Raw genomic sequence first — 27,650 nt, forward strand, 5'->3', positions numbered from 1 at the left:
TGAAAAAATTTAACAAGAAATTATGATAGGACAAATTTTTCAGACATACACAGACAGCTAGCAATGGGAAAAATTAAACAAGCAACCATAATATAAAACAAATAAGATGAACAAAGTTACGGTAAGTTGGAAGAATGTTGTTCGATATATCAATACATAATAAACAATACAATGTGTAATTTTAATAGCATATCGGCAAATTGTTACTAAATTTAAATTAATATGTGAAACAAATTATTTGATAAATAAAGATAGAGACTGAAGAAATTTACTGTTTTATTTCAATTTGTTATGAACATCCTAATTTCATTTTGTTTTCCGATTCGATTTTCAATTTCATGTTGACCGATTCTATAAAAAAAATTAGAAGCGGTATTAAATGTCTTACAGTGGGCAAAGGCGGTCTTGCATAAATGGGCGTGTCCCTTGGCGTGTCCGTAGGCGTGAACGTGTGTACGCTTAATGCAGGACGTCCGTGAATGCGCTCCGAGCCTGAAATTAATACAACAATTATACACGTGGGTAACACTGAAAATATTTAGCAACTGGACAGTTAGAAACATTGCTAATGAAAACTTTTTTTTATAGAAATTAAATTTTAGAACTCTTTGGAGACCAAAAGTAGTATATTGCATTCATTCAAAATTCGACAGCAACGCCCTCGAATCTACAGCTTCAGTGCACTCCGCAAAACGGACTATTGAATATTTGACTATGGCAGGTGTAGAGATAATGACTCATCCGCCATACAGTTCAGACCTGGCGCCCTGCGACTTTCATTTATTACCAAGAACGTTGGATAAAAGTCGAGGTATCTGTTTTACGAGCCCTGAATATGCGGTGAAAGCGAACGAATGCCATACAAGAGACCCCCCAAGGAAGAATGGGCCCACTGCTTTTCTCAGTGGTTCCATCGAATTCGACGATGTGTAGAGGGGAACGGAGATTATTTCGAAAAACAATAAAAATATTGGCAAGTTCCTAGATACAGCCGTTCTAAACATTTTCATTGTTACCTAGGTACTTGTAACATATAAAAAGGCACTTTTTTGAAAATATTCCAAATATTTACAGAAACAATACTTATTTACTTACCGTCTTATTTAAAAACGTATAAGATTTATGCAGCCCACAAATATTGCTCTACATGTGAATATCTCGGGATAATGAAAAATTTAAATTTATTAAAAAACCGTGAATATCGCTATACAACTTCTTGACACCAGTAGTGAAAATATTGAAAGGTCAAAACGAATCGAATTTGTCTGAGTGAACAATAGTCCTAACAATGGTAAATGAAAATAATAGTACTCATGAACAGTGTTTTCCCCTTAATATGACGGTTTCATATAAAATAAAACCGATATATGCCGAGAAGGAAAACATACAGCATTGTATAAGGAAGAAGCAATGTATACCATGAAGTGCGAAACATACCGAGTGAAATAGTTCCTCTAAAATACAATAGTTGGCGCTGTAATCGCTTCAACTTCATACTTATCTTTACCAGTTAGAACGTTGACCAGTTTTCCGAAGGCACATCAATAGATACTGTAAGTGTTTTATTTACACATTCTCTTATTCAATATCCTTTTTATTATTATTATTATTATATTCATTTATTATCAGAAAACAAGGTTCCATAATTATTTGTTAGTAACAATTTACTTAATAGCTATGTTAGTACAATACATTAAAATCACAATTATGATAATTCCGATTCAATTTCATGTCAATTATTCATTCATTAATAAAGATAAAGTAGTAAATATCATTAATTAAAAATTTATGTTCAACCATATCCCATATTTTAATTATAAATTAAAACTATTTAGCACAGCGGTTCGACGCCATAACATGAGATGAGATCCAATGCTTGAGAATCGAACCGTCCATTCTTTGAGCGACAACGTTTTTAGTATATAAGGTAAGTTTTTTGGCTTAACTTAGCCTCGTTATATAAAATTGTTTTTGTGAGTACTTTTATATCACAAAACACATTTATAAAAAAAATTACCAGCTGATATGGTATGAGGTCTTCCACCCATTATAGCTGAAGCGGCTCGTTCGAACTGCGCTGTATCTTTCAGGTCTGGCCAGGTCGCTGATGCTGCAATTATATATTGGCCAGGCATGAGGATGTTAGAAATCTGAAGAGCTTATATAATCAAGAAACAACAAAAATTACATTAAGTATATATAAAAAATATGCTACATTAATTTTCAAAATTAAATTATATAAAGCCAACGACTGTTAAATAATATGTAAATATGTAATTGTTTTTTATAGACTGGCAGGACGCTCACCTGATGCTTAGTGATAAGACCATGAACAATCAATACCATAAGGCTCGCGAAGGCGTTGTTGGCTTTTTAAATATAGTTTTATAGAACCGGCAGGTAAGGTCATTATGATGTAGTCCGAATAAAATAATGTATTAGGATTTATATTTCTTAACTTTTTCTAAAAATATTATAACTCAATCTCTTATCACTCACCAGCATTCATAATATCATGTCCGTCGTCGGTTTGATCGTCACTGGTTTTTGTTGTTAGGCATTCACTGTTCACGCTTTGATTATCAGAGCCCTGAAATTACATTCAATATATAATAAGTACTACACACTGACCTATGCACCGGTTTAAGTATAGTCATCCATTTCAACAGAGCATAAACACAGCTAGACAGAAAGAGACAAAAAAGTACTTGTTAAAAGAATGCAATTATAGTTTTTGTTAGGGTTATATAACACTTTGTATGTTATAAGAACAAAGCTCAATTGGCACCGTCAGATATTACAAAGCACGACGAAGCTTTAAGAAGTTAGTACGCATGTTAAATAAATGAAAATATTGTTTTTATATTTATATATTATTTTTGCTTTCTGAAGAGTTTAATTTAAATAGAACTTCAACTGTTAAGATAATCAATTTAACAGATAGTGGCAATTATGTCGACAAGCTAGGACATCACGGGCTGTCATGCCAAAAATTGCTGGCCGCTTCTGACGCATGCCGCACTTAACGATGTCATACGCCGGTCCTTTGCCACCGTCAACATGCCAAGTCTTCCTGAGCCGACTGGAATTGCAAGAGACGATGGCAAGAGACCGGACGGTATGAGTTTTATTCCATGGAAAATGGGCGGGTGCTGGTATGGGATGTAACCAGGTAAGACACGCCCCTTCCCATCTACATGGAAGCAACAACAGAGCTGATGTAGCTGAAAGCTAAAACATGCAAATACAGGGTGACTCTTGGTCCGTGGAGTCCTAAGACATTTTAAGAAAATAGCTGAAAGGTTAGTTGACATCACAGGAGAACGAACCTGGGGCAAAAATTTAGTCTAGCTATTCAAAGGGGGAACGCTGTAAGTATCTTCTGAACCTTGCTTAAAGTGACATTTTTTTAATAGTACATTTTAGTTTTTCATATATCAAACATTACAATATCGCTGGACCGGGAATGTCACAATAGATAACAGATTGAAATGGACATAGACAGAATGGGAACAACGAGACGCAAAATGGAAAAGAGGACAAAGCAAGTGTTGGCCAGCCGATATAAAGAGAAAAAGGGGCACAACTTAGACAAGAAAAGCTATCATTAGTAAATAATGTAAGCTGGAAGAGGCCTATGTGTCAAAGGCTGTCAAACCCTGATACCAAAACCGTAAAAAACATATGATGTATTTGTTAGATTAGGTAACTTACACAAATTTATATATATCATACTGGGTGTCAATAATAAAGACTTAGTCACAATAATAAATAAAAATATTAATTATTATTGAAATCAAGCTATAATGTTGGTACATTTTGCTTTTTAACTTAGCTTTTACATAGACAAAAAAAAAAAAAAGAGTACATAAATAATAGAACAATACACATTTGACACTCGAAAGTTATATAAGCAAGTTAAGAAATTCATGTTAATATCCGCTAAAGCTTATTCCAAAGACAGACAGGCGTTATCCAAAGACAACCAATATTGTTAGAGTATTCCATTTCCAGTTAGAGAAAACCCCGTAATGTTAGTTCCATGTTAATAAAGGCAAAATATAAAATTACATTATCAACGTAAAGCGAAGGTCGCTGCAGTGCGTCCTGTGATCGGAAACCGGAATCCGAGCTGCACACGCTCGCCATCCGGAATGGGGACTAAATAAAAAATAATACCGCAAATGATGACGTATAAAAAAGTAATTACAAGCGTTTCCATTCAATATTTTTTAATAAAGAGGTACTTGTTCGACTTAAAACATTAAAAAAACTTTATTATAGGACTCCTAATAGCTTATTAGTGGTCAGGCAGATCTGTGGTAGAGAAGCTGAACAAAAGAGGAATATAGAGGTTCCCCCCCATTCTTCTCTTTCCTAAAATGTATTTATTAATAATGAAATAGATTATTTAGTATTGTCTTTTATTAACATAGCTTTTACACATTAAAATAATGTAAAATATACATAAGTTTATAATTTTAATTAATTTATCGTATATTTATAATATAATATAAGTGTTTAAATAAAATTTAGAACATAAATAAATAGATACAAAATTTATACAAAAAATCACATCTAATTAAAAGTTTTTGGAGTTATTATCTGTTTTTATTTGTAACAATATTGTATAGTCCTCAGTATCTGTCTTTGTATGTTCATATAATATACATATTTATAGTATAACTTTACCTGTGTAATACCATTCAGGGAGTCGTCAGGTGGTGCTGGAGTGGTATCACCTGATGATGCATTGGACACGGGCGTCGAGCAGCTTTGCGAATCTGAAATTGATCAGAGATTTTTTACATAGTTATATAAATAAATAAGTCGCGGTAGATCTTTTGGAATTGGTAGTAGCTGAAAAAACTTTTTTCATTATAAATACTGTTATAGTATTAGATTAACTAACAATGTATGGGATTTAAAAAAAGCTAACTAATTACGATTTTGTTGTTAATGAGGAATGATAAGTAGATGATTTAAAAAAATTATATATAATATAAAGATATTATTCAACAATATTTTTATTAAAGGACGAGGAAAAGTATATTGTTATTTTTTACGTATTGTCGTTTGAGCTATCGGGGTTTATTCGGGGTATGCCTTCATGACACTAATGTTATGTAGCTAAAGATTAGGGGTATTGCGTCTAATTCTCTCTGTGTCTCAAATTCTTGCACACAGATCACATTAAACTATTAAATATTTATATTTCTTTTAGATCGTTCACTATCTGTCAAGTGTCAAAACTGACGTTTTATTAAATTGTAATAATGAGAATTTGATTGTCACTTGAATTTTTACAACAAGCAAAATATATTTTTTTGTTACAACTTATTCAGACTTTAACTGGGAATTTCATTAAAATAATTGTTTTGATGAACTTTTACCATATAACAAACTCTATGAGTCGTTTCTATAATTATTTAACACGGTGGAGTTATAATATATACTGCAAATCTAAAAAATCCTCACCGCGTCGTTCGGAGTGGGAAACACTAAGCGAGCAGATGGATGTCAACGATGACTTGCGACTGCCCACTCTGGAGGCAACGGGCGATGGGCAGGTGCCACTGCCCCATCCACTTGAGCAGCACTTGACGTCGCAAATCACCTGAAATGTTTTTTTCCCATTAAAATCTGGACTAGATAGAGTTTATATCGTAATAATCTTTATATTGTTTTACAATATAAAAATTATAACGGTTGTAGCATTGGTACTTAAAATGAGGGTTCATAGCAGGGAGAAAATCAAGGGTTTCAAAAGATATAGCGTCTGTAACCTGTAAACTAGCAGGTGGTAAACTTCTAGGCTCCGAAGTGTGTCGCGCTAACTGCTCTGTTCCTTCTTGCAAATGCCCCACTTCCGCTAGCATGGCCACTTCACTCTCCTGAAAAATTTTCAACGATTTATTAATATATATTACCTATAGATATTATAATTAATTTATGATGTGACCTAGCAAATCTTGACTAGACTTTTGCACAATATGTTTTGTGTGTTAAAATATGTTTGCTTTTTGATCCCAGTATGATCTAAGTGCCTACTTCTATTTTGCCATGCCCGTTGTAGGGAAAACTTTTTTTATTATAATTCTTTCCATATCGTGAAATGATATAGCTGGTGATTTAAAAGAATAGGAGAGATTCTTGCCAGTTCTTCTCGTGCTTTCTATACCCTTCGTATTAAGCCTAGTACATTTATAATTCTTTCCATATAGTGAATTACTATAGGTGGCGATTCAAAAGAATATCAGAAATTCTTGCCAGTTCTTCTCGTGCTTTCTACACCCTTCGTATTAAGCCTAGTTTATTAAATAAATTTAGAGTTATTTTATTAATACATTTTTTTTTTTTTAACTTTACGTAATTAAGATAGAAAAATGAATATACACGCACCACGACAGGGTTGAGTAACGACACGAAGTGACAGAAGCGGCTCCTCTCTTCTATAAACGCTGCTTTGACAGCTTTCTCTTCCATCTCCTCTAGCTGCTCTTGCCGCTCTTGGATATCCTGAAACATTAGAATCATATGAAATCTCACACATTTTGTGGGCTTTGTATAACTGGCGGTCATATTTTGCACCAATGGACTAGATAGAACAAAACATCGTTTCCTGGGACCTAATAAGTAAACAGTGTGGCACATAAGGCTGATGACCTACTTGCCTATTATAAAAATCAAATGATCACGAATCATATATATAAAACTGAGGCCCATACCTAGAAGGAAGGTTGTAGCGTACTTGAGAACTAAAAAATTCAAAGAAAAAATTCCTTCAACCTAGACATATATACATTTTTGTCTACTTCCACAGATTTAACATTACGCCTAACTTAAAACTAATAAGTAAGTAATTTAAAAATTAATATGTTCACTAAGAAGGAAACATAAGTGAGTATATAATAACGCTATTAAAACGGAGTAAGTAAATTATCCACCATACCGTCTGATTTCTCAATTACAAGAGAATAACTATGAACGTACACACAAATAAAAATATTTATGTGTCTTTTGCGCCATGATCTGTATATAATTTCTAACGAAAAGTTTTCGCAATATTTATTTATTTTTTATTTATTTATTAACACATCGTTGCATTACATAAAAATAAAATATTAAACATAATTTAATGAAAAGCAACTGGCGGCCTTATCGCTTTAGAACCAACTAACCAATTCACTTTAATAACTAACCTGCATAGACACGTCATTCCTTCTTTTCATATCGGGCGTTGCACGTCTCGCCTTCCTTGTCTGTCTCTGTGCTTCGTGCATCCTGCGTCTCAGTTCCGCGCGTGCCCGCTTACATTCGCGGGCGTGTTCGCGTCCCAACGCGCCCGTGTTGCAGCCACGACGCCATTCGTCGGCGCGCTCAGACAGGGGTGTAATTAGGCGTTCCATTAATGTACTGAAATATAAATAGTTAATATAATTAAATAAATAAATGATTACTTATTACCAAAAACTTTGTTTTATTCCCAAACTTTCCGTTATCAATTGAAGAAAATATATGTCAAGTCAAGATACCTTATAAAAGTTTTCATCCTTGTTTCGATAGCGCGATGCCTGAGGCAGACTCTTGTAAGCGCCGTCCCAATTTCTTTTGTCGCCCCTGGAAATATTAAAACTCTTAATTACAGATACGAATAGTAAATATTGTTAACCAAATAAACGTTATTAAAATAGGTAATTAACTGTGTGAATTCCTATTTAAGTATAACAGAAAATAGCATAATTCTTTCCTTTCTTTGAAAAATTCAAATTCGTCCAAAAGAATTACGTTGATAAGTGTAGATAGTTGGTTACCTAATTTGAATAAATAAATGTTGATTTGATTTTATTTTTGCGTAAATATTTTATGGTGGCGTATCGCCGACATATACATTATTTGCTTTTACTGACGAATCAAGAAAGTACCAAGTTCTGGTCGAAACACTTTTATTAAAGTTATATTTTTATTGAAAAATTATCTTGAACGTATTTTACACTTTAATAAAACTTTGTAACTAATTTCTAAGACCGTATTTGTAAACAATCTCTATTTTAGTATAGCAAAAGCATTTTTATATAGACATTAGTCATATGTAAGTCTTTCAGTCACGCGTTAAATCATATCAAAGTTGTAGGTAACTTATTCAAATTAATATATGCATCCTTATTGAAATACTCAATGACAATAAACCCGTACTTAAAACTCGATTAGATGATACACGTCAAAACATTCAAAGTCGTCGATAAACATAGGACGTCAGACTACGCATTTTCCTCTTTACATTACAATATAAACTCTAATGCATTAGCCATAAAGGCGATTTAATAAATAAATTGCATTCATGTTTTATTTTGTTAAATTTAAGTGAATGGATATACGCGATAGCACGTTGTGTGTTAAATGTCACTCAATGCAGATTGTAAAACATTAATTAGATGCTATGCGCGATTAAGGTCACACTTAAGTATGATATATAATATATATTTATATTAGGGATGCATCCGATACCGATATATTGGCAAACCCAAAGTATTATTATATTCTAATTGCCGATAAAACGATACATTTCAAATTTCGCACTTTAAAACATAATGTAAACGCGCATCTTTGATCTTGTGCGTTGCAAAGGAGACACGGACTATCATTGGCCATTGCCCACTTTATCCCCGTGTATTCCATTTTACTAGACAGTTTAGTTATTTGGCTTTTAACTATAGCGCGTAGTATTTTTTCGATACCAAAATAAAATGCAGAATTACAAAAATCGATATATATATCGAAGTTAACATATAATATACTTATTCTTTATCATAATATCAAGAGCGTCAAATATTTATAGAGCTAAGTTAAAATTAAGTGAATTTTCAAACACCTTTTCTCTGATACTAATTTCGTCGCAATATTTATTGTATACCAAATTGAACAGTACTAAAATACATATTGTATACCCATCTAAAGTCATGTTAGACTCATATATTAGGTTGCACTCCGGCTGAATGCGCAAGATTGCAATATTTATAATGTGTTAGGTTTTGTTTACATAATATGTTAGTTGATTTTTTTTTATTAATAAGTTGTCCATTGTATTAGAATAAAATTATTAGTATAGAAAAAAAAATATTCACGAAAGTTATTACAGCATTAATTCAGAATTATCAAAATTCGAGCGTACTCCTCCCTCAAAGGCCGGCAACGCACCTACTAAAAAAGGTTCTCTAAGGGCAGCGATGACTGCCTCTTTGGGGGTCCCGCAGGTTCGTTGGCCCCCCTAGTATATATAAAAGAACAGCGCCAAGTAAAAAATAATGCATTAGAATCGGCGCTCACACTTTTTTTAAGCCTTTTCAACCATTCAATTTTGTTTTTTAATTCAAATTCTATAATATTGTGTCAGCTGAATAAAATAAAAATCATGGTAAACAATGCGCAGTATTTCTTAGAAACCAAAAAGGTCAAAATCGTAAATATGCTTTTTCTTTTTATTACAAATAAAATACGGCGTCATCGCTTGTTTTGGCGATAGGCCGTTACCGTTTGGCGACTTACACACAGGTGTTCTTGCAATACGATATACAAAAAGATTTATCTGTGTAATATAATCTGTGTTTTTAATTTATTTTACTATTCTTTATTTTTCAAGATGTCCATGTTCCATAAACATGGTGTAATGGTTGCAGCTCCTTACAAATATTATGTTAAAAAAAACTTGGGGATTAAAAAGAGTGGCGGAGAGTTTATTGCCAGTTCTTCTCTTCCGTTCTACGCCCTTGATTTGAGAACTGGCAGTAAATGTAAAATTAGAATCATTTTATATTTATTTTCTTTTTTGACGTTTATAAGTGTACATTATGTTACCTATATGAATAAATTATTTTTGTCTTTGACTTTTCTATTCTAAATCTAACTGAATTGATCACACAGACGTTGACGGCCCACCGTGAATTCTCATCGTATATTCAGATGTTCAGAATTCAACATAGTGCTGTCTGTACTAGTTAGTAGCTATACAGCTGAAGACATGGTATTACATGTCCTGATTGACTGTCTGAAGTATGGCTAAGATAGGTACAACACTGAACAAATAATAAGAACGAACGTAACAAAAGAACTTCAAAGTTTGTTGAACAAAAGCATTCTAGATAAATTCTAAAAAGGTTTTATTGAAAAAAGCTTGCGAACGCCGAACATTGAAACATTGGTAAAAGAACCACAATATACAATCTTATATGCGTCAAGCACTATAGGCAAACATGACATAAACTTAATCTAAAATCTATTTAAAAGTGTGGGGGAAGGAAAGGATATCCAGACCGGATATCAGAATTCTCGATCTGGACATTGGTGAGCTTTGACCAAAACACATATTATACAGAAACAAAAGATATGGTTCTAACTTCTAGCCAGGCAATATATTATCTAGAATTACCTATTTATTTATTACGATGACGTTTCAGTTGATTTAATGCCTCCAGCCTGTCTGGGCTGATCTCATTCATTATAAAAACAGTTTTGAACAACACCTGCAAAATATATTTAAGGCTATGGACACACGAATTAAACTTTAAGTTATTATGGATTTTTTTTTATTTCCCGTGCTTTTCTGATGCACATTTTTAACTACAAATAAATGGAATATTAGAAATAAGATGTGAATAAGACTCAGTAAAGAGCGCTTATAAAAATAATAATTAATAGAAATTTTTACGTATCAATATTTCCCAGGTCGCTTTATATGAGCCTTAACATGAATCAATTAACATTTTATATAATAGCAACAGGTCTATGACTAATAAATTGTATGACAATACTTGTTTGAAAATAAAAACTAACTTTCAAATTATTATTATTATTATCATTGATATGTATAATATCAATGAATTAACAGATTCTCAATTATTTACTACTAAATTACTAAAAATTATGAGTATTGTCTTAATAATAATAAAAAAAATATAATTCCTAAAGCTTAAATATAAACGTTTGTATGGTAAACAATGTCTTTGCTTGAAAACGAAATGCATTTACGAAGATTCCTAAAAAAATCATACATTTATGTAGGTACTATAATTTTTGAGGCTTTTGCTCACAAGAGGATAATTTATCCCAATAAATTGCTGTAAATCTGCTTGTACGTAAGAGTTTGGTCTTTTATGAAATAAAGAACGTGTCCACGCCATTGAGCTATCAGTAAAGTGATTTAAGTAATAATACTATATTAAAATTCAACTTATTTTAACTGAATTAAAAACCCAACCCAATTAAACAAGAAAACTTCAAAATTATTGATGAATATAACTTTATTTCTTGTATAAGAACATATTGATTGCTTTAAAGAGATTGATTGTCCACCAAACACCGATTTCAGCTGCAGCTACGAACACTAATTTCTTCCCAATTTGAGTTATATCGAAAAGAATCACCTAACAAAAAATGTGGTGAGAATTAATTTGGCTTGGTGTATTGCCTGGGTGTTTTGTTTTATAATATCGATGTTAGCTGTAAGATTACTAATAAATAAATGAACAAAATCCCGTTTGAGATGACGACCATGATATAAATATTCACATTACCATGCAATCTCAGTCCGATAGAAAATTTCGCGTTAATTTGACGTCTTTTACAAAAATGAATTTATTATTATCTGTGTTCGCTGTTTGCTTTATTACTGTGTTGGGAGGTAAGCAACTTTAAGATCAGTTTTAATTAACAACAATTAAATTCACAAATGTAATTATTATAACTTAAACTTAAAATAAACATTGTTATATTGCTTGTTGCATTTTACTATATACAATTAATTTAATAATATCGTAATTCTACAGTCGCATTAAATATATAAAAAACAATTATACTAAAGATATACCCGAAGATGGAATACATAATATACACTAAAACGGTCAAAAGTTTACGAACGAAACTAAAGAATACCTAATTCTCCGTGTCTGTTAGTTAGCAGAGCACAAAAAATTAGAGTTCTGGCAGCACACACAATAGTTCTATAGTTATATGTAATAATAGTAATAGTTTTAGAATTCTGGACTTCTTGAAGTCCAAAAAAAATGTTGTTTAAATCATAAAATTCTTTTCCAGCTTCCCGATCACAGCAGAGCATGTCTTATCTATTTCGATACATTAAAACAACCAATTAAATTGTAACAGTTCCCTATCATTAAAATCCAGAAAATAAAAGGGTTTTATTATAAAATAATGAAGATTGAGAGAAAACGAAACAATGAGAATTTTCAAACTTTTTACTAAATTTAAAAAAAAGACATGGTACATTTCTGTGCTCTGCTAACATCACAACCGAATATATGATATTTACCGCTTAAAAGCTAGCTTTATGTATTACTTAATATAAATGTATAATTGTTATTTGTCTGGAAAATTGACATTACAGATGAATATTGATATTAAATAGTTTTGAACGCTTTAAATCAAGAATAAATATAAATATAAATAGAATGAAAATTTTCATTTCATTCATTGTACCAAGCCGATGATAATTTCGTTAGTGTAATTTTAAGTAAGGAAACATGTTTTTTTAAACCATTGAAATTGTATACTAATAATTATATAAGTCCTCTAGCAGTGAATTCACTGGTTTAGTTAGGACTTAAACATCTTAACCCAAATTAATAATGTGTCATTGTAAATATTGACCTACATTGCCTTTGAAAAAAGTGATTTACATAATCCTCGATTGACATTAGAGTATTTTTAAATGTCAAAATTTTAATATTTATTGATCTGTTATTTATACATAACAATATACTTTATTCTCTCGTCATAATTAAATAAGGAAGGTATAGTTACGACTCGATTTAAAAAATCGGCAGAGACCACCAATCAATGGTAAATGGTAATTCCAAAAATTTACCGTATACAATTAAACAGTAATTTAAATTGTGGGATATTTTTGTTTATCTTGAAACGATTTTGTTTTGTCTTTTGTTTATTTTTTATTTATTTTATTTCATTAAAGTATTCCTACAGCTACTCAATAAACAATATTCAAACAATACAATTGTTCAATTCGCAACTCAAAAATTTTTCCCATTTAACATACAGTTTATGCTTGCTAAATTAAGCAATATTAATAATTATTAATTAAAAAGATATATAATGCGCTTATGCATATATATGCATGTCTCTACACAATAGTTTAGTTATCTGTTGCATTGTTTTTTATAATACCACTCCTATTTTATTTTAGTAAAGTAGTTTTTCCTAGGTATGGTATTTATATAGTATTATTTGTTAATTATATGGTCTTCACATATAATTATCAAATCAATGAATACAAAATATTACAAAAAATATTTTAAAAGAGGAAGTATGGAGTTTATTCGCATTCTTTTCTATATGCTTAGAAACTAACTTTTGGAACTTGAGTAATTCAAGAGTACCTTTCAATAAGCCTAATTGAATTAAATGATTTGAATGTATATATATAAATATATTCATTCTGTCCATTATTAGTATCACCTCCAACCTGTTCCATTACTTAACGGACAATTTATTGCCATAAAACGACAATTTTCCAAACGAGTTTTATCTAATAATACCCGTGCGTCGACTACAAAGCTATCAAATACATATCGAATGTAAATTAATATGTTAATGCGTCTTTTATGCATTTTAGTTCCGTTTGTGTTACTTGCATTAAGTGTCGGAAAAATGTTTGTATATGGTTAAGATATTAAATTGAATGGTTATTGTTAATTAATACTCCATAATTTTATTTTATTATAATGATATATTGTTTATTTAAAATTATAGCCAAATGTTGTTTAAAGTTAGTAACGATACGTTTTACGCCCAACCCCAACAATCCACAATCTGAAATTAAAAACAATCTGAGATCAGACCGTGACAGTCGATCGATTTCCTATCTGCATCCTAATAATCAAAGAAAGACAAACCCTACGAAGACAATTCAGTTTTGGCGATAGAATGCAATCTCTTCGCTCTTTACACTCATATTTGATATTCAATATAAACCAAATAAAGTAAATAAAACCGTACAAATAATATGAAAATATACATATAAATATAATAGCTTTTTAAATATTTTAAAAAACTTGTGTAAGATTAAATGATAAGTTAGTATATTAGCACAGTTGAACTGTCATTTTATCATAGATAGCTTTCGCTTCTATAGCATACAATTTTTACTATAAATTAGAATCCTGAGCTTTTGTTTCAAAAACTTAAAAAGGGTCTTTTAAGAAAACAGCGTTCCAATTCTTTAAAGGCCGGCAACGCACTCGCAAGCCCTCTGGCATTCAGTGAGCATGGTAATAAAATATATAGGCTAATGCTCTGTCATATACTCCATTCCAATAACACTTTTCACACAAATTTTATAATCAAATAATAACATCGCTCCTGTTGAAACTTTTTTCGTAATAACGGTATCATTATCATTTCAGATCAGTGTCGAACATCTGTGAACTTGCCAGACCCAAAACTCGGATGCTGTGGTGTTCATCTCGCTGCATCACACACACGCGACAGTAAGCTTTTACTAAATTATTATGCTGGTTCTGCGGTGGGAGTATACCTATGTTACTATTTATCGCGTTACAGCACATATTCTTAAAAGGACATAACATTTTTTTATTATATAACAATATACAAGCAAGCATAATACAAGAAACCTATTATTTATAATTATGCTCCAAAAACCAGCAATTTTTGAGTTTATTGCTTTAAAACATAAGATATATAAGGATTTACAAAGACCAAGGTTATAGTAAATATGTAAATAAACACGATCCCAGTTTATAATTTACTTGTAATAAATTTTCTGAAGGCAAATATATTTTCAGTGGGTGATACAGCCTTAAACCAATACCCATGGCTGGCGCTCATAGAAGATCCCAACGGTAGAATAACTTGCACGGGAGCTTTGATCAGCTCCAGATATGTATTGACCGCTGCGCAATGCGGCTTCAGAGAACCGTAAGTAAAATAAAACATTATACATTAATTAAAACGCTTGATAATTGAACAGTAGCACTTCCAACTGAAGTACAGCCTTCATTATATGAAAACAAAGTGCAGTATGTACATCCGGTGAAATTTAAAATATCTATAATGTAATAGTCCTACCCCGATAGATTCTATCCCGTTAGGTCGAGAAGACAAAAGTCAAAAGACAAAATCATTTATTCATTTAGGTACCACAGTAAACTTATGAACGTCAAAAAAGAAATACAAACTAAATGCTTCCAATTTTAAATTTACTGCCAGTTCTCTCAAGTCCTATACCTAATCCAGCAATAACATTAAAATTCCAATAGCCAATCCAATTATAAAAGCAAATTTATTACAACCACAACATAGATAAATAAGAGTGAACCGCAAGCTGGTCACTTCATTAAGCAATCATATTATCCAGATTTGTATATGTTTGCAATATAGTTATTCGACCCAATCCTGATGATACTTAGAGTCTTTTAAATCTTCTTTTTGGTTAAAACTTATAGGAGAGAAACTCTTAATAAAACCGAAATTAAACTCTGTTCCAGAAAGAGCATCCGTTTTGGGGAGTACAATAAAACCAACTCCGAACTGGACTGCCTCATGGTGAACGGAGCCAAGAAGTGTGCGGATAGAGTCCTGACTGTCCCAATAGAATACATGAAGGCCCATCCTGAGTTCTCGACGCAAAACCCGAGACTGCACGACTTGGCACTTATTAAATTGAAGACATCAGTTCCTTACACGGGTAATAAACCAAATTACGTTAATTTCTTTTTTATCTTTCTATTATAGATGTAGAATCATACAGTTACTACCAGTTACGCTAAGTACCAATTAAGCAAGTCAATAGCGTAGAACGGGCAAGAACTGGCAAGAAACTCTCCGCCACTCTTTTTAATCGCCAAATTTTGGAATGGTAGCTCCATTCTTAGGAGTCACCCAAGGAATGATCATAAGATCATTTAAACATTCCTCAAATTTATAAATGTATAATCAAAGTTTTTACTTTATTCAGTGATATCTCTAATTTCGGTTGGGAGCTGTAACAACAAATACAATAATTCAACCATATAGAACATGACGAAATCATCAAAATCAGTGATTGATTTGATCTCACTGTCTCTTTTCTACGAACCTCTCTGATGTGCAATGACAAAGACTATTTTGCATAATAAGACATTTACACAATTAATTTAACATAAACTTATACACGTTTCAGAATACATCAGGCCCATATGCCTCCCAAGCTCTGACATCAACACATCTCCACCAAAGGGTCGGCCCTTGATAGTTGCAGGTTGGGGCAGCAAGCCTTCAAGTCTTCAGGAAGATGATGTGGTCAAACATTTCGTTGAACTTCCTTACAAGTCCTTAGAGGTTAGTGTTATTAATAATACACCCTCAGAACGGAATACCTATGATAACGAACTACTAGTCTGAACAACATTTGCATACAGACAATATAAACAGTCTATAACATTGTTACAGCAATGCAAAGCCGCCTACGAGAAATACCATCCAGGCCACTTCACCATCACAAACTACCAGATATGCGCTGGCGGTGAAAAGGACAGAGACTCCTGCAGAGGAGACGGTGGCGGTCCTCTCATGTATGAACAAAATGGTCATCACACAGCCGTCGGCGTCGTCAGTTTTGGTCCGAAGCAGTGTGGTACCAATGGGATACCTAGTGTTTACACGAACGTCTTCAAGTATATGCCCTGGATACGGAGCGTGGTTAGGGCTTAGACCTAAGGTCCTCAAAAAGTTACGTTACAATATTTCTCGTGTTTGTGTCGTTACGTTGTGACTAAAACACTCCAATAGATAGGTCGGAGAATAGTAATGTCCCCTATACTTTATACTCCTAAATTATTATTATTGGTATTTGTAATCCAAATTTATTTATTTCCTTAATTTTTTAACCTTCCACAATCTGATAATCCAGAAGAAAAATTGCAGAGTCAAGTAGTTTTTGTATAGCAACAGTATATCAATTTGGAACTTAACGTAAGCACATATACTATTTTAACTGAATGTATATACCTATGCCAATACACATAGTTCAATGTGACTGAAAAGATGACAAACAGGAAAACTATGGCATACTATTATTGTTTAATAATTGGAGGAAATATAACATAGGAAATAGCAATTAGGATTTGTTATAAAAGACTTACAATAATAGTCTATTAATAGGTGTAATAATTTAAGAAATATCTGTTAATAGCGTAATTATTTAGTATTAAATAGTTCGGAAATATTCAGTCGTTTCATTCATATTGTTAGTGAAGTTTTCGATTTTACCTCTTACGTATACATATTATATATACATATACAGAATTTAATAACTCGCATTATAATTTAGGTGACGGGATAATATATATTTTTACCTTGAATTAACTACTTATGAGTCAACTTAATTGATAATAATTTAATTCAGGATTTTTTCACATGCGTCACAAGACATTCACACTTAAAATGATACTGGAAAACCCAAAACTGTATTCCGCTCTCCATACGTGTGCGACCGGAATGAAAATAACTTTATTAAATGTTTTTCGTTAAATGTCAAAATATGGGTCCAACAATTTACCAGTCTCTAGTTAGGGGTTTTAGGGGGCAAACGGGCTATTATTAGGTGTCACCGCCACCCATGGTGACACTCTTAAGGTGTTCTCAAAGTTCGCGCCTTCTATTGCCGGGCTTTTAAGAATTTAAACGTTGTTTGCATGAACGCAACGCTACTTCCTTCAAAGACAACACGGACCGTAAAATAAATTCTGTTAAATAAAAATAAAAAAGTCTATAAAAACTATTAGTTGCTATAAAATTTTCCTAGTCCAATCAGTGTCTTTGAGAATTAAACAGGTAAACCAAATTCGTGACACTATTTAAACGTTCAGTTTCCTCGTACATTCGAATAATTTTACCAAGAAAATTAACTATACTAAGCACCATTCAAACAAGAACACCTAAACACCTGCTAGGTAATATCCCGACAGGTGACTAATCAAACTAAAACTCAAAATAACTTTATTCATATATAACCAGGTGCACTTATGAACATCAACAGTAAAGATGTTAAATTGATTCTAAATTTAAATTCACTACCAGTTCGCAAGTCAAATCGTTGAGCGGGCAAGAATAACTGGCACGAAACTCTTCGCCACAGAGTTATACGAATTGTTTGGACTGACTTGCCTTAGACTAGACTAGACTTTGAACAACTGGAGATTAATTCCTCTTTGTATTTACGACAAATCTTTGTATACAATTATACAATAGGGTATTAGAGAATATTCAGAACTCGAAGTAAAAGAACAAAAAACGAGCTACGACTCAAGAACGGCTTAACAGATTTGGCTGAAAGTTGTTAGGGAGGTTAAAAGGGATATCAAAACCAATCAATTTAGCCACAACTCAAAACCCTAATAAATTATAAATGATTTAAAGCACAATACACAACAAAGCCGGTCCCGCCAACATATGTTGGCAGTTTATTACTGGGGATTATATACAGGCAAAGACTGAGTCTAGCTAGCTTGAGCATCACCAGACACCAGAAACGAAATGATATGCTGTATATGTGACGTCATCGGCACGTGTTGCACAGTACACACACATAGGTGCTTGCAATAATGAATGAAATGAAAATGAAGTAATTAGCCAGCTAAAGCATGTAAAGGGGATTTGGTACAAGACACTCTTTTCGGAGTGCAGACTATAAGAGTGAGAAAGTTCAAAATAAGTTCAGACTCAACAAAGGAATCGTCTCCTTAGCAAAAACCACTTTCAAACAGTTAATTGTGAAAGTTTGTTTTTACCAACCGCTATAAAAAATTGTTCTCGATACGAACAAAATTTGTGAATCGTGAAAATTGATTAAAAAACGATTAATAAAAACATAAATATCGTCAATCCCAAAAATTTGTTAATGGCCCAACCTTTAAGCAGGTCATTAACTCATTTAACACACACATATGTCAAAAAATGCATTATTATAAATTAAATAGTGACGTAGACGATTTGCGTATATTGCGGTTATATAGTATCAGACAGATATATAGTATCAGAGGCATCCACGCTCAAAACAGGATAAAGACGTGAACTCCTGCGAAACTCCTCAAATAGTCTAGGAGACGATAACATTAATATTATCTTCATATATTTTTAATATAACAGAGATAGATTTGCTGTCGTCGATTCAAATCGATCTTTGTTTAATACGGTTACACAAACTTAATGTATTAAAAGCAACTTTATATTTATACTACATGCATTCTTGTCAAAAAAGTTATACTCTCTATCTGCATACAACTTTCTGAAAATAGCAACATCTAACTCATAATTAGCTATATAATAAACAACCCACAAATATATAAAAAATATTACTTCTTTCAAATTACAGCTAAGTATGATAGACAAAATTACTATTAAATTCATTTCTTATAATTACTTTTGGTTCATATTTCATTGATTACTTTTGCTTTTAAGTTTATTTCATGTACTATATATCTTTTAATGGTGATTATTTAGGAATGACTACAATGTAATGTTAAACTGAAGTGGTGTAATCATGCAAGTAACATTTTTGTCCATATGGTTAAGTGGAAGGTGCTAGTACTGGGGATTTCCCGCACAGAGGTGAGATTAGTACTCCATGTGGGGCCGAATTTGCGCTTGCTTTACATACTACTACTTAACATATATAGTTAGGTGGTAGGTACAAATACAAACTACGGCTATAACCAGATCTTTGTTTCAGACCGTTAAATTTACATCTGGAGTTCAGCACTCTCTTTCTGGATATTTACGTGGCAGACAACACCTTCCTTCCTCACTATAATAATTTTATTTTATTGCATAACTTTAATTTGATTCTGGGTGACAATACATGCGGTTTATAATCTAGAAATACATAATAATACATATAAATAATAATAACTATTAATTTAAAAAGAATTTAGTTCTTGCGTTTATATTTTAGGTGATCATTTTCCTTTATTTGTTTGTAATTTCCTATATCTAAAATCATCGGCATGTATGTATGTTAATCATACGTCATATTTTCTTGTTATGTATTTTTAGATATGCATGTTGTTTAAGTAGTTATTAAGATTACAATATATACTTGACACTAGAGTAACTTAATTACCATGTAACGTAAATAAAATTATTAAAAAACCTACTGAGCAGAGTCGGCTAGTTGTTTCAGTGTGCAAATCTCATAATCATAGGTTCGATTCCCGGCTGTCCACCATGAAATTTATTTCTATGTGCGCATTTAAATTCGCGCGAAAGGAAAATTTCGTGAGGAAACCGATTTGCATTAGACTCAAGAAGTCGACGGCGTGTGTCAGACATAGGAAACTACTCATCTACTTGGATATTAGATTGATAAATGATCATGAAACACATACAGAAATTTGAGGACCACATCTATAAAGGTAACGCCGCTGAAAGAAAAGACTGTTACAAAATTGAAATAATAAATATGAAATGAAAAACAAAACAATCATCACTTAATTACGTAATTGGCAATTGTCAGTGTGCTAATAACAAGCACTATGTTTCATGCTGAATACAATAGGGGTTCACATCACCTAGTTAAATACGTTTGCTACTAGCTTCACAGCTTTACCTGCGGGATTTTTCAAATTTTCAGCAAGATTTAAGCGATCACTATCAATAACTATTATTATAAGTCAAAACCTTTCAAGAATCTCACGAGAGAACGCTGCCCTTTTTAAGAGGAAATTAGTTGCGTATAAATTTAAGATCCGGCCACAACTGAGTATGAAGTATGAATATGTATGAAGACTAACTTCTGACATAACATAAAATTGTCGTCCCTTCTTCATTCCCAAGTTCAAAATTAGCTACTTATTTATTTTAGCTTATTAGTTTTCTAAGATTCGTCTCGCAAAACCAACCTAACAGTTTAGGCACCTCTTCTTCGGATTAATTGCGGATAAAACAGAATAAGCTCTACTTATCCAGAGCTTGGCATATTCCCTATTTGGCTGATCAATATTTAAAAAAATATATATTTATTTAGTATTTTAGCACATAAATGAGCCTGCCATGTGTCTATGTAAAAATCCAGTCTATATAAATAGAATTTCTGTTCATACATTACTTCATTTTCTACTATTTACGCAACAAATTTATTCAATAAGAAGACAGCGTTTTCTATTTTTCCAACTCTAGCTCTCTATCATTAAGAGTGTCCATGTATAATTAAACATCAGGTGATCCTGTTCTCTCTGTTCTATAAAGAAAAGAAAATAGCACGACTTGTTTTTCAGATGTAGCGATGTAACAAACGCCCGCTGACCTCATAACCGACAGAAATCGACGGCTCTTAAACTAAAAGCCACACATCCTTGAATACAAACTACAAAGTTTAGTGGCTTTCAAACGAGCGAGTAGCAAACATGTATGTAACAAACATGTTGTGTTTATTATTGTTTTTATTACACGCGAACGGGCAGGAGTTTGGTGAGTGATTTTAGTTTATTGGTTTGATAACTACATACATACTAATAATAAAACACGCGAAATTCGCGAATGCTGTTAGAATGCATTATTTTGGAGTTGGTAGATTCTCGGAAGATTATATCACTCTAATACTGAATGAATAAAGAAGCTAAAACAACTAGTTCAATTAAATCAAAAAATATATATTTAAATATTAATTAAAAATTTCATTCTAACAAAAGCTAGATACAAAACTTTCAACTGCAGCGGTACAAGTGAAAAAAAAAACAACTTGTTATTCTGAAAATTAGACTTTCACGTTTATACTCAATTTTGTATTTGTTTATAATAACTTGTAAACAAGGAAATTGGCACGCGTGTTATGGACGTTCTTTATAATCACTTATTGGTTATTACTTGTAAAGAAACACCATCATATCACATAAACATAGATATAACATTTATTACTACCACACACACACAGAAAAAAGAATATAATAATAATGAAAAATAACGAAAAATATATAGAAATAGCATATAACATAAATACGAAATAAATAAATAATAATATTTAGTTATTTATTTCGTAATCCTACAGCTAACAAAAATAATATATAATAACAAACTCTTACACCATCACAAAGATGGTGTGAGGGTATGCTCATGATGCAGGTGATTTTACTTTAATTATATATAAACTATTAATTAGGTCGTATGCGTCGCCAACTTTGCACGGCGCCAATCTAATAGTTAAATGTTAACAATATTATTATTTTTTCCACAGATGCCGATTGTATTACGCCAACAGGCCTGGCAAGTCACTGCATCTCTATCCACGACTGCGGGAAATTGAAGCCACTCATACGACTACCTCCCGCACAACGGGAGACACTCAAATCCTGGCACTGTGGTTATGATGGAGACGTACCTAGAGTAAGCTATATGGACCATTTACTTGTAGATTAGGTTTATTTGAATCACCCGTATCACCTCGACGTTCTTTCCACAACTGAGCGTTTTGAAGCTGCCCACTGAAGTATTTCCGAACTAATTCGACTTCGTCCTTCAAGAAAAAAGTTCCACTTTCTTGTTTGTTCATTTGTTCCACACATGCCTGCAATGCACTCGCGATCCCTTTGGCATTGAGAGTGCTCATAGACGGTATCACTTAATATCAGGGTTTTTCCTAATGCTGGGTGCATTATAAGTTATATATATAAAATAATGTAAATTGTGTTAGGCACACGAACGGCTTGGCTAAAAGCTATATTTATTCCACAAGAACCAAATCTTTAATAATTTGTCAATTGCAAATGATACTTATCTTTTTATTATTATGGTAGCAGTCTTTGCCTAGTGGGTCTCAATCCACAGACACACACACACCGGTTGAACGTTCACATCGTATGCATTGGCACTTGCTCGTACAGTGAGGGCAAAAATTTGTACTGTGGGGCTTCAGACACTCTTTAAACCTTTCGTTTTTGGTGTTTTTGTACTCTACTAAAAGAAATGCCACATGCCAACGCCCATAAAGCACTGTAGCGACACAAGTGAATTATTAATACATGAACCAGGTATGCTGTCCCCCCACCACGCCAAAGACCAGATGCCATACAGTCATGGGAAAGGAGGGTGTATGCGTCAGCACTCAAGCCTGTCCAAGCATTGCAAAACGTCTGAAACCACCCGTCAGTAGTGAAAATCTAGAGTATGTTATAAGGTCCAAGTAAGTATATTTTTTATTATACAAAAATCAAAATAAAATAAATTAGTAGCGCTATAACCTTTTTAAGTCTTGGCCTCAAATTTCTGTATCTGTTTTGAGATCATTTATCAATCTAATCGGTAAGTAGGTTGTCAACCTTCTGTGCCTGACACGCCGTCGACGTTTTGGGTCTATGGCAAGTTGGATTCCTCACGATGTTTTCCTTCACCATTCGCGCAAATTACACAAATAGACAGAAAAAAGTCTATTAGTGCACTGCCGGGGTTCAACACACCTACTACTATAATAATAATTTTACTGTTATGATGACTCTCTTCTAAAATTAGCCATTAAAATTGTCTATAGATGTCGAGGTCCAGCGGAATTGAACGTGTGTTGTGAAGAGCCAGTACGTAAACCAACAAATGAGCATATGAAAGCGAACATAACAGCAGAAGACAGAATTAATATTAACACTTCGAATCCCACTGAGAAAGTCACGGCAAACCCAGTATCAACCAACAATCTGCCAAATACGAATTCCATAGATATACTAAACTGCGATACGGTAGACATTCCAGACCCCGAGAGTGGTTGTTGTGGAATCGACAGTACAAGCGGAAACAGAATTATCGGTAAACAATAATTTAAATATTAGACATATAAAATCTCTTATACCAGCTGCGAGATGTTACCAAGTTTATTATGGTTAAACTTTGAAGAGAAATTAAATTCTGTTTTTTTATTACAATTAAATAATCACAACCAGCGAATGTTATACTCCTGAATAATAATAAAAACCGGTTTAATTTGCAATCATTAGAAAAGATGACTTTAGACCTCAGATTAGCAATACACATTTTTTTTATCCATGATATATTAGTTTCCTTCGGTACCGTTGATCGGAACCACTTCAAGGTCTCTAGCTTTTTGCAAATATATATCCATGGCTTTCTTTCTTCAGTCACTTCCTGCTAACACTTCTATCAACCTTTTAAAGAAACTACTATAGTAATTAGATTTTCTTCGCGGTATAAATTTAATAATAAATTTTAGGAGGAAACGCTACTGCAATAGATCAATATCCATGGTTAGCTCTCTTAGAGTACTCCAACACACGTTGGATTTGTGGTGGAACACTTATTAGCAGACGTTGGGTCCTAACTGCTGCGCACTGTCTCGTCACGCACGAAATGAAGAGCAGAAACGCGTAAGTAATGAACACTATGTGCTGACGAATTGGCCTATTAACAGGTTGATAGAAACCCTATCTATTTCTACTAAATATATATAATAGTAATTATAACGCTATTATTAAAGCAGAACTTTGGCTCTAAAACCTCGCTCTTACTGGCGGGGAATAACAATAATAATTATTAACCAGGGCAAGAAACATCCTTAACACAGCTCTTGTAAACGTCACATTGTGAAGAACTATTTAAATGTATCAAATTTTAATATTTGTTTTATATCATAGACACACAATAGAACCTTATTAGACATAATGTGATCTTTATTAAATGATTTTCAGGAAACTGAATCGACAATAGTTCAAGGTCAAAAAACACCTCTATCATTTCCTGGTCTTAATTTACTTTGATATTTTTAGACAAAGCGTACGCCTTGGGGACTATAACATAACGAATCCTGGCATCGACTGTGTTGAAGTCGAGGGTGGCGGAACTGATTGTATTGCTGAGCCACTATCAATAACCATCGACAAAACTATAATCCATCCAGAGTATAGGGCTCCAAAAATATTTGTTGAACCAAACGACATTGCATTAATCCGACTCCAGGAGTTAGCTCCCTATACAGGTGAGAATTATCATCTTATACACTTCTTGATGATATGATTTTAAATTAAACAAATTCAGGCCTCACATAAACTAGTTTGCAGTGAGACTGAGACAAGACTATTTCAATCTTATAGCGGGGATTTCCCCTGACAGAAGCGGCCAATGCTGATTATACAAAACTTTTATTAATTATCTTGCCATTGCAGACTTCATTAGACCAATTTGTCTCCCACTCTCCGACGTGCTCCAATCACCACCAGCGAATATGAAACTACTCGTGGCAGGATGGGGAGCCATGAGTGAAACAAAATCATCAAGTGACGTTAAATTACACGTGGACCTACCGTTCTTTGATCAACAGGTTATTATAATAGTGTTATTATAGGTATATTGTAATAGTGTTGGAGAATACATAACCTTTTTTAGGAATAGTTGACGCATTGATAAAATCAGTGGCGATACAACCACCGGTCCAAGGTTTGGGACTTAGGTTTCTGTACATATCTCATAAATTTATCTAAAAGGCAAGTAGGTGTCTGACACACGCCATTAACTTTAAGGCAACCCAGGTTCCTCGCGGTGTTGTGATTCATTCTTCAAACGCATATTAAACGCGCATATCAAGTCCATTGGTAGGTCCAAGTCGATGAAGCCACTAGGCCAACACGGCTTTTGATAAAATCATACCTAGGTTTCAACACTACTATCAAGTACCTTTCCTTCAAAAACTTTCACGTTTCCTTGGCATTTAAATAAGATTTCCCGTATGGGATTCCGCGCGGAATTCTGCATGATGTAAGGGTCATGACCGGAAACGGTGAACTGGTTTCTTAACATTATAAATTATACGCAAATTACTTGAAGACTTGTCTTGTAACAGTTTCTTTATGTTCATGAACTGGTCTACTAATGACTGTAGGAATTATTTTTAAATGGACGTCACAATTACTATACAATTAATACGATCCGCAATTATTCTAATTGGTTGGAACAGTTGCCTATAGAGCGGCTGACATATACTAAAAATAAATTTGACTATTGCTGAAAATTTGACAATTTGAATCACAATCGGGGAAGCGATTATTCAAAATTAGAAATGAAAATCACAAAGTATGTCGATTTTCCAATGTTCCCAAAATACTAGAACTTTAAGGAAATACATTCTGGAAATGACATAATACCATGTCAAGATTCTAATAAGAATATTAACGTCGTCAATTAACATTCATCAAGCTTAATCATAAATACTTTAGACACAACAAAATATATACTATTAATTCATACTAAAGTAGTTACATAAATATTTAAACGTGTAATCAGTGCACCATCATTTAACTCTTTTAAAAATCGATTGGATATTTTCTCCAATTCTGAAAATACGCGCGCATTAGCTTATTAAGCTGCTAGTGTATTTATATACATAATAATAATAATTATGAGTTTTCTAAACAATAATACACAATATATACACAATAATATTTAATAGAGTTAAGACATAAAAAATGTATGTAGTGTAATATATGAGGCTAACTATATCTAGAATTATTCGATAACTATGTTATTATTTATATATTGAAATACATTACTACAAAACTCATTAATGGTTTGTTTCACAATGTATGGATAAAGTACCAAATAGCGATGCAATACATAAATTATTCGGAAGATAAAAATTCCGAATAAGAAACTTCAGGTTTCATGACGAATAGCGTCATCTGACAGTCGTGAAATGCAACAATGGTGTTCATCCTACCAATAAGTAATAAATAGCTTATTTGGAACTTATCCGGACATTGTGAAACAGACCCTAATTATACAAATCACAAGATGAGCGTAACTCTAAATTAATTCTTTTACAGAGCTGCCGGAAACTATACTCCCTGAAGGGAAAACCAATAATATGGGATAAGCAGATGTGCGCAGGCGGCGAAGATAACAAAGATTCCTGCAGTGGCGACTCAGGTGGTCCCCTCATGTACTCGGAAGGAAAAAAGCCATTACAGATAACCGGTATCACAAGCTTCGGCGTGAAGCAGTGCGGTTTTAAGGGAAGACCCAGTATTTATACTAAGGTTATTTCGTATGTCGATTGGATTAGGAGCGTGGCTAAGCCGTAATTGTATTGAGCCTCTTATTAGTCATACAAACACAGTGTATTTTGAAATGATTATTTTAGACATTAAGATAGATAATTTCATCCCTGAGGAATTGTGAATGTAACATTATACTTGTTATTAGTGAGAATTGTTACTAAGGAGGCATTAATTGTTTGTTTTAAGTAATATAAACTAAGACTATGGGGCCTTCCAAGTATTACGTAAGGGTATATCACCTAGGAGAGGGTTTTTGATTTTCTTATTTGGTGATTACGTCAACAGTAATTATTTACTTCTTTATTTATTTATTAAATTATAAGTAATCTTACAGCTTATATACATAAATGACAGAACACTAATACTACAATACAGAAAGCCAAAATAGATTACATAGATAAACAGAAAACAAGTAAGTACATGAATAGACAAAGATACATTAAAAAACTGAAATGTAACATTTGAAACAACAAATAATACTTAAAATTTTAAATAACTACTTAAACAAAATTCGAGACATCCCGTAATCTTAAAGTACTTCCTCACTCTTTTTTTCTTCAATATTCTGTATGTACA

At 32.7% G+C, this 27,650-nt stretch overlaps 3 protein-coding genes across 7 annotated transcripts in view; 2 read left to right on the plus strand and 1 right to left on the minus strand.

The window, feature by feature from the left end:
* The window catches only part of LOC111000007 (protein MTSS 2), a 122,815-nt gene that overhangs the window by 17,857 nt on the left and 77,308 nt on the right, over positions 1–27,650 (minus strand). For 4 of the 5 annotated variants that reach the window (XM_045632231.1, XM_045632230.1, XM_045632228.1 and 1 more), the window contains exons 4-13: positions 7,536–7,620; positions 7,203–7,416; positions 6,403–6,519; positions 5,787–5,894; positions 5,479–5,617; positions 4,693–4,784; positions 4,072–4,161; positions 2,500–2,590; positions 2,018–2,110; positions 389–492 (exon numbers count right to left, since the gene is read on the minus strand). In XM_045632231.1, the coding sequence (XP_045488187.1) occupies positions 389–492; positions 2,018–2,110; positions 2,500–2,590; positions 4,072–4,161; positions 4,693–4,784; positions 5,479–5,617; positions 5,787–5,894; positions 6,403–6,519; positions 7,203–7,416; positions 7,536–7,620 (1,133 nt within the window). The remainder of the gene's footprint in view (positions 1–388; positions 493–2,017; positions 2,111–2,499; positions 2,591–4,071; positions 4,162–4,692; positions 4,785–5,478; positions 5,618–5,786; positions 5,895–6,402; positions 6,520–7,202; positions 7,417–7,535; positions 7,621–27,650) is intronic. The other variant, XM_045632229.1, reaches the window with a different exon arrangement.
* LOC111000011 (phenoloxidase-activating enzyme-like) lies at positions 11,561–17,254 on the plus strand. Its single transcript, XM_022269319.2, has 6 exons — positions 11,561–11,677; positions 14,436–14,519; positions 14,835–14,967; positions 15,537–15,736; positions 16,211–16,368; positions 16,480–17,254. The coding sequence occupies exons 1-6, from the start codon at positions 11,572–11,574 to the stop codon at positions 16,738–16,740; spliced, it is 942 nt and encodes a 313-aa protein (XP_022125011.1). The 5' UTR covers positions 11,561–11,571; the 3' UTR covers positions 16,741–17,254.
* Positions 21,421–27,372, plus strand: LOC111000008 (phenoloxidase-activating enzyme). The gene is made up of 8 exons (XM_022269315.2): positions 21,421–21,495; positions 22,259–22,407; positions 23,052–23,203; positions 23,549–23,817; positions 24,239–24,392; positions 24,792–25,000; positions 25,188–25,342; positions 26,841–27,372. The coding sequence occupies exons 1-8, from the start codon at positions 21,432–21,434 to the stop codon at positions 27,096–27,098; spliced, it is 1,410 nt and encodes a 469-aa protein (XP_022125007.2). The 5' UTR covers positions 21,421–21,431; the 3' UTR covers positions 27,099–27,372.

The sequence above is a fragment of the Pieris rapae genome, chromosome 18 (genome assembly GCF_905147795.1).
Source record: "Pieris rapae chromosome 18, ilPieRapa1.1, whole genome shotgun sequence".
NCBI lineage: Eukaryota > Metazoa > Arthropoda > Insecta > Lepidoptera > Pieridae > Pieris > Pieris rapae.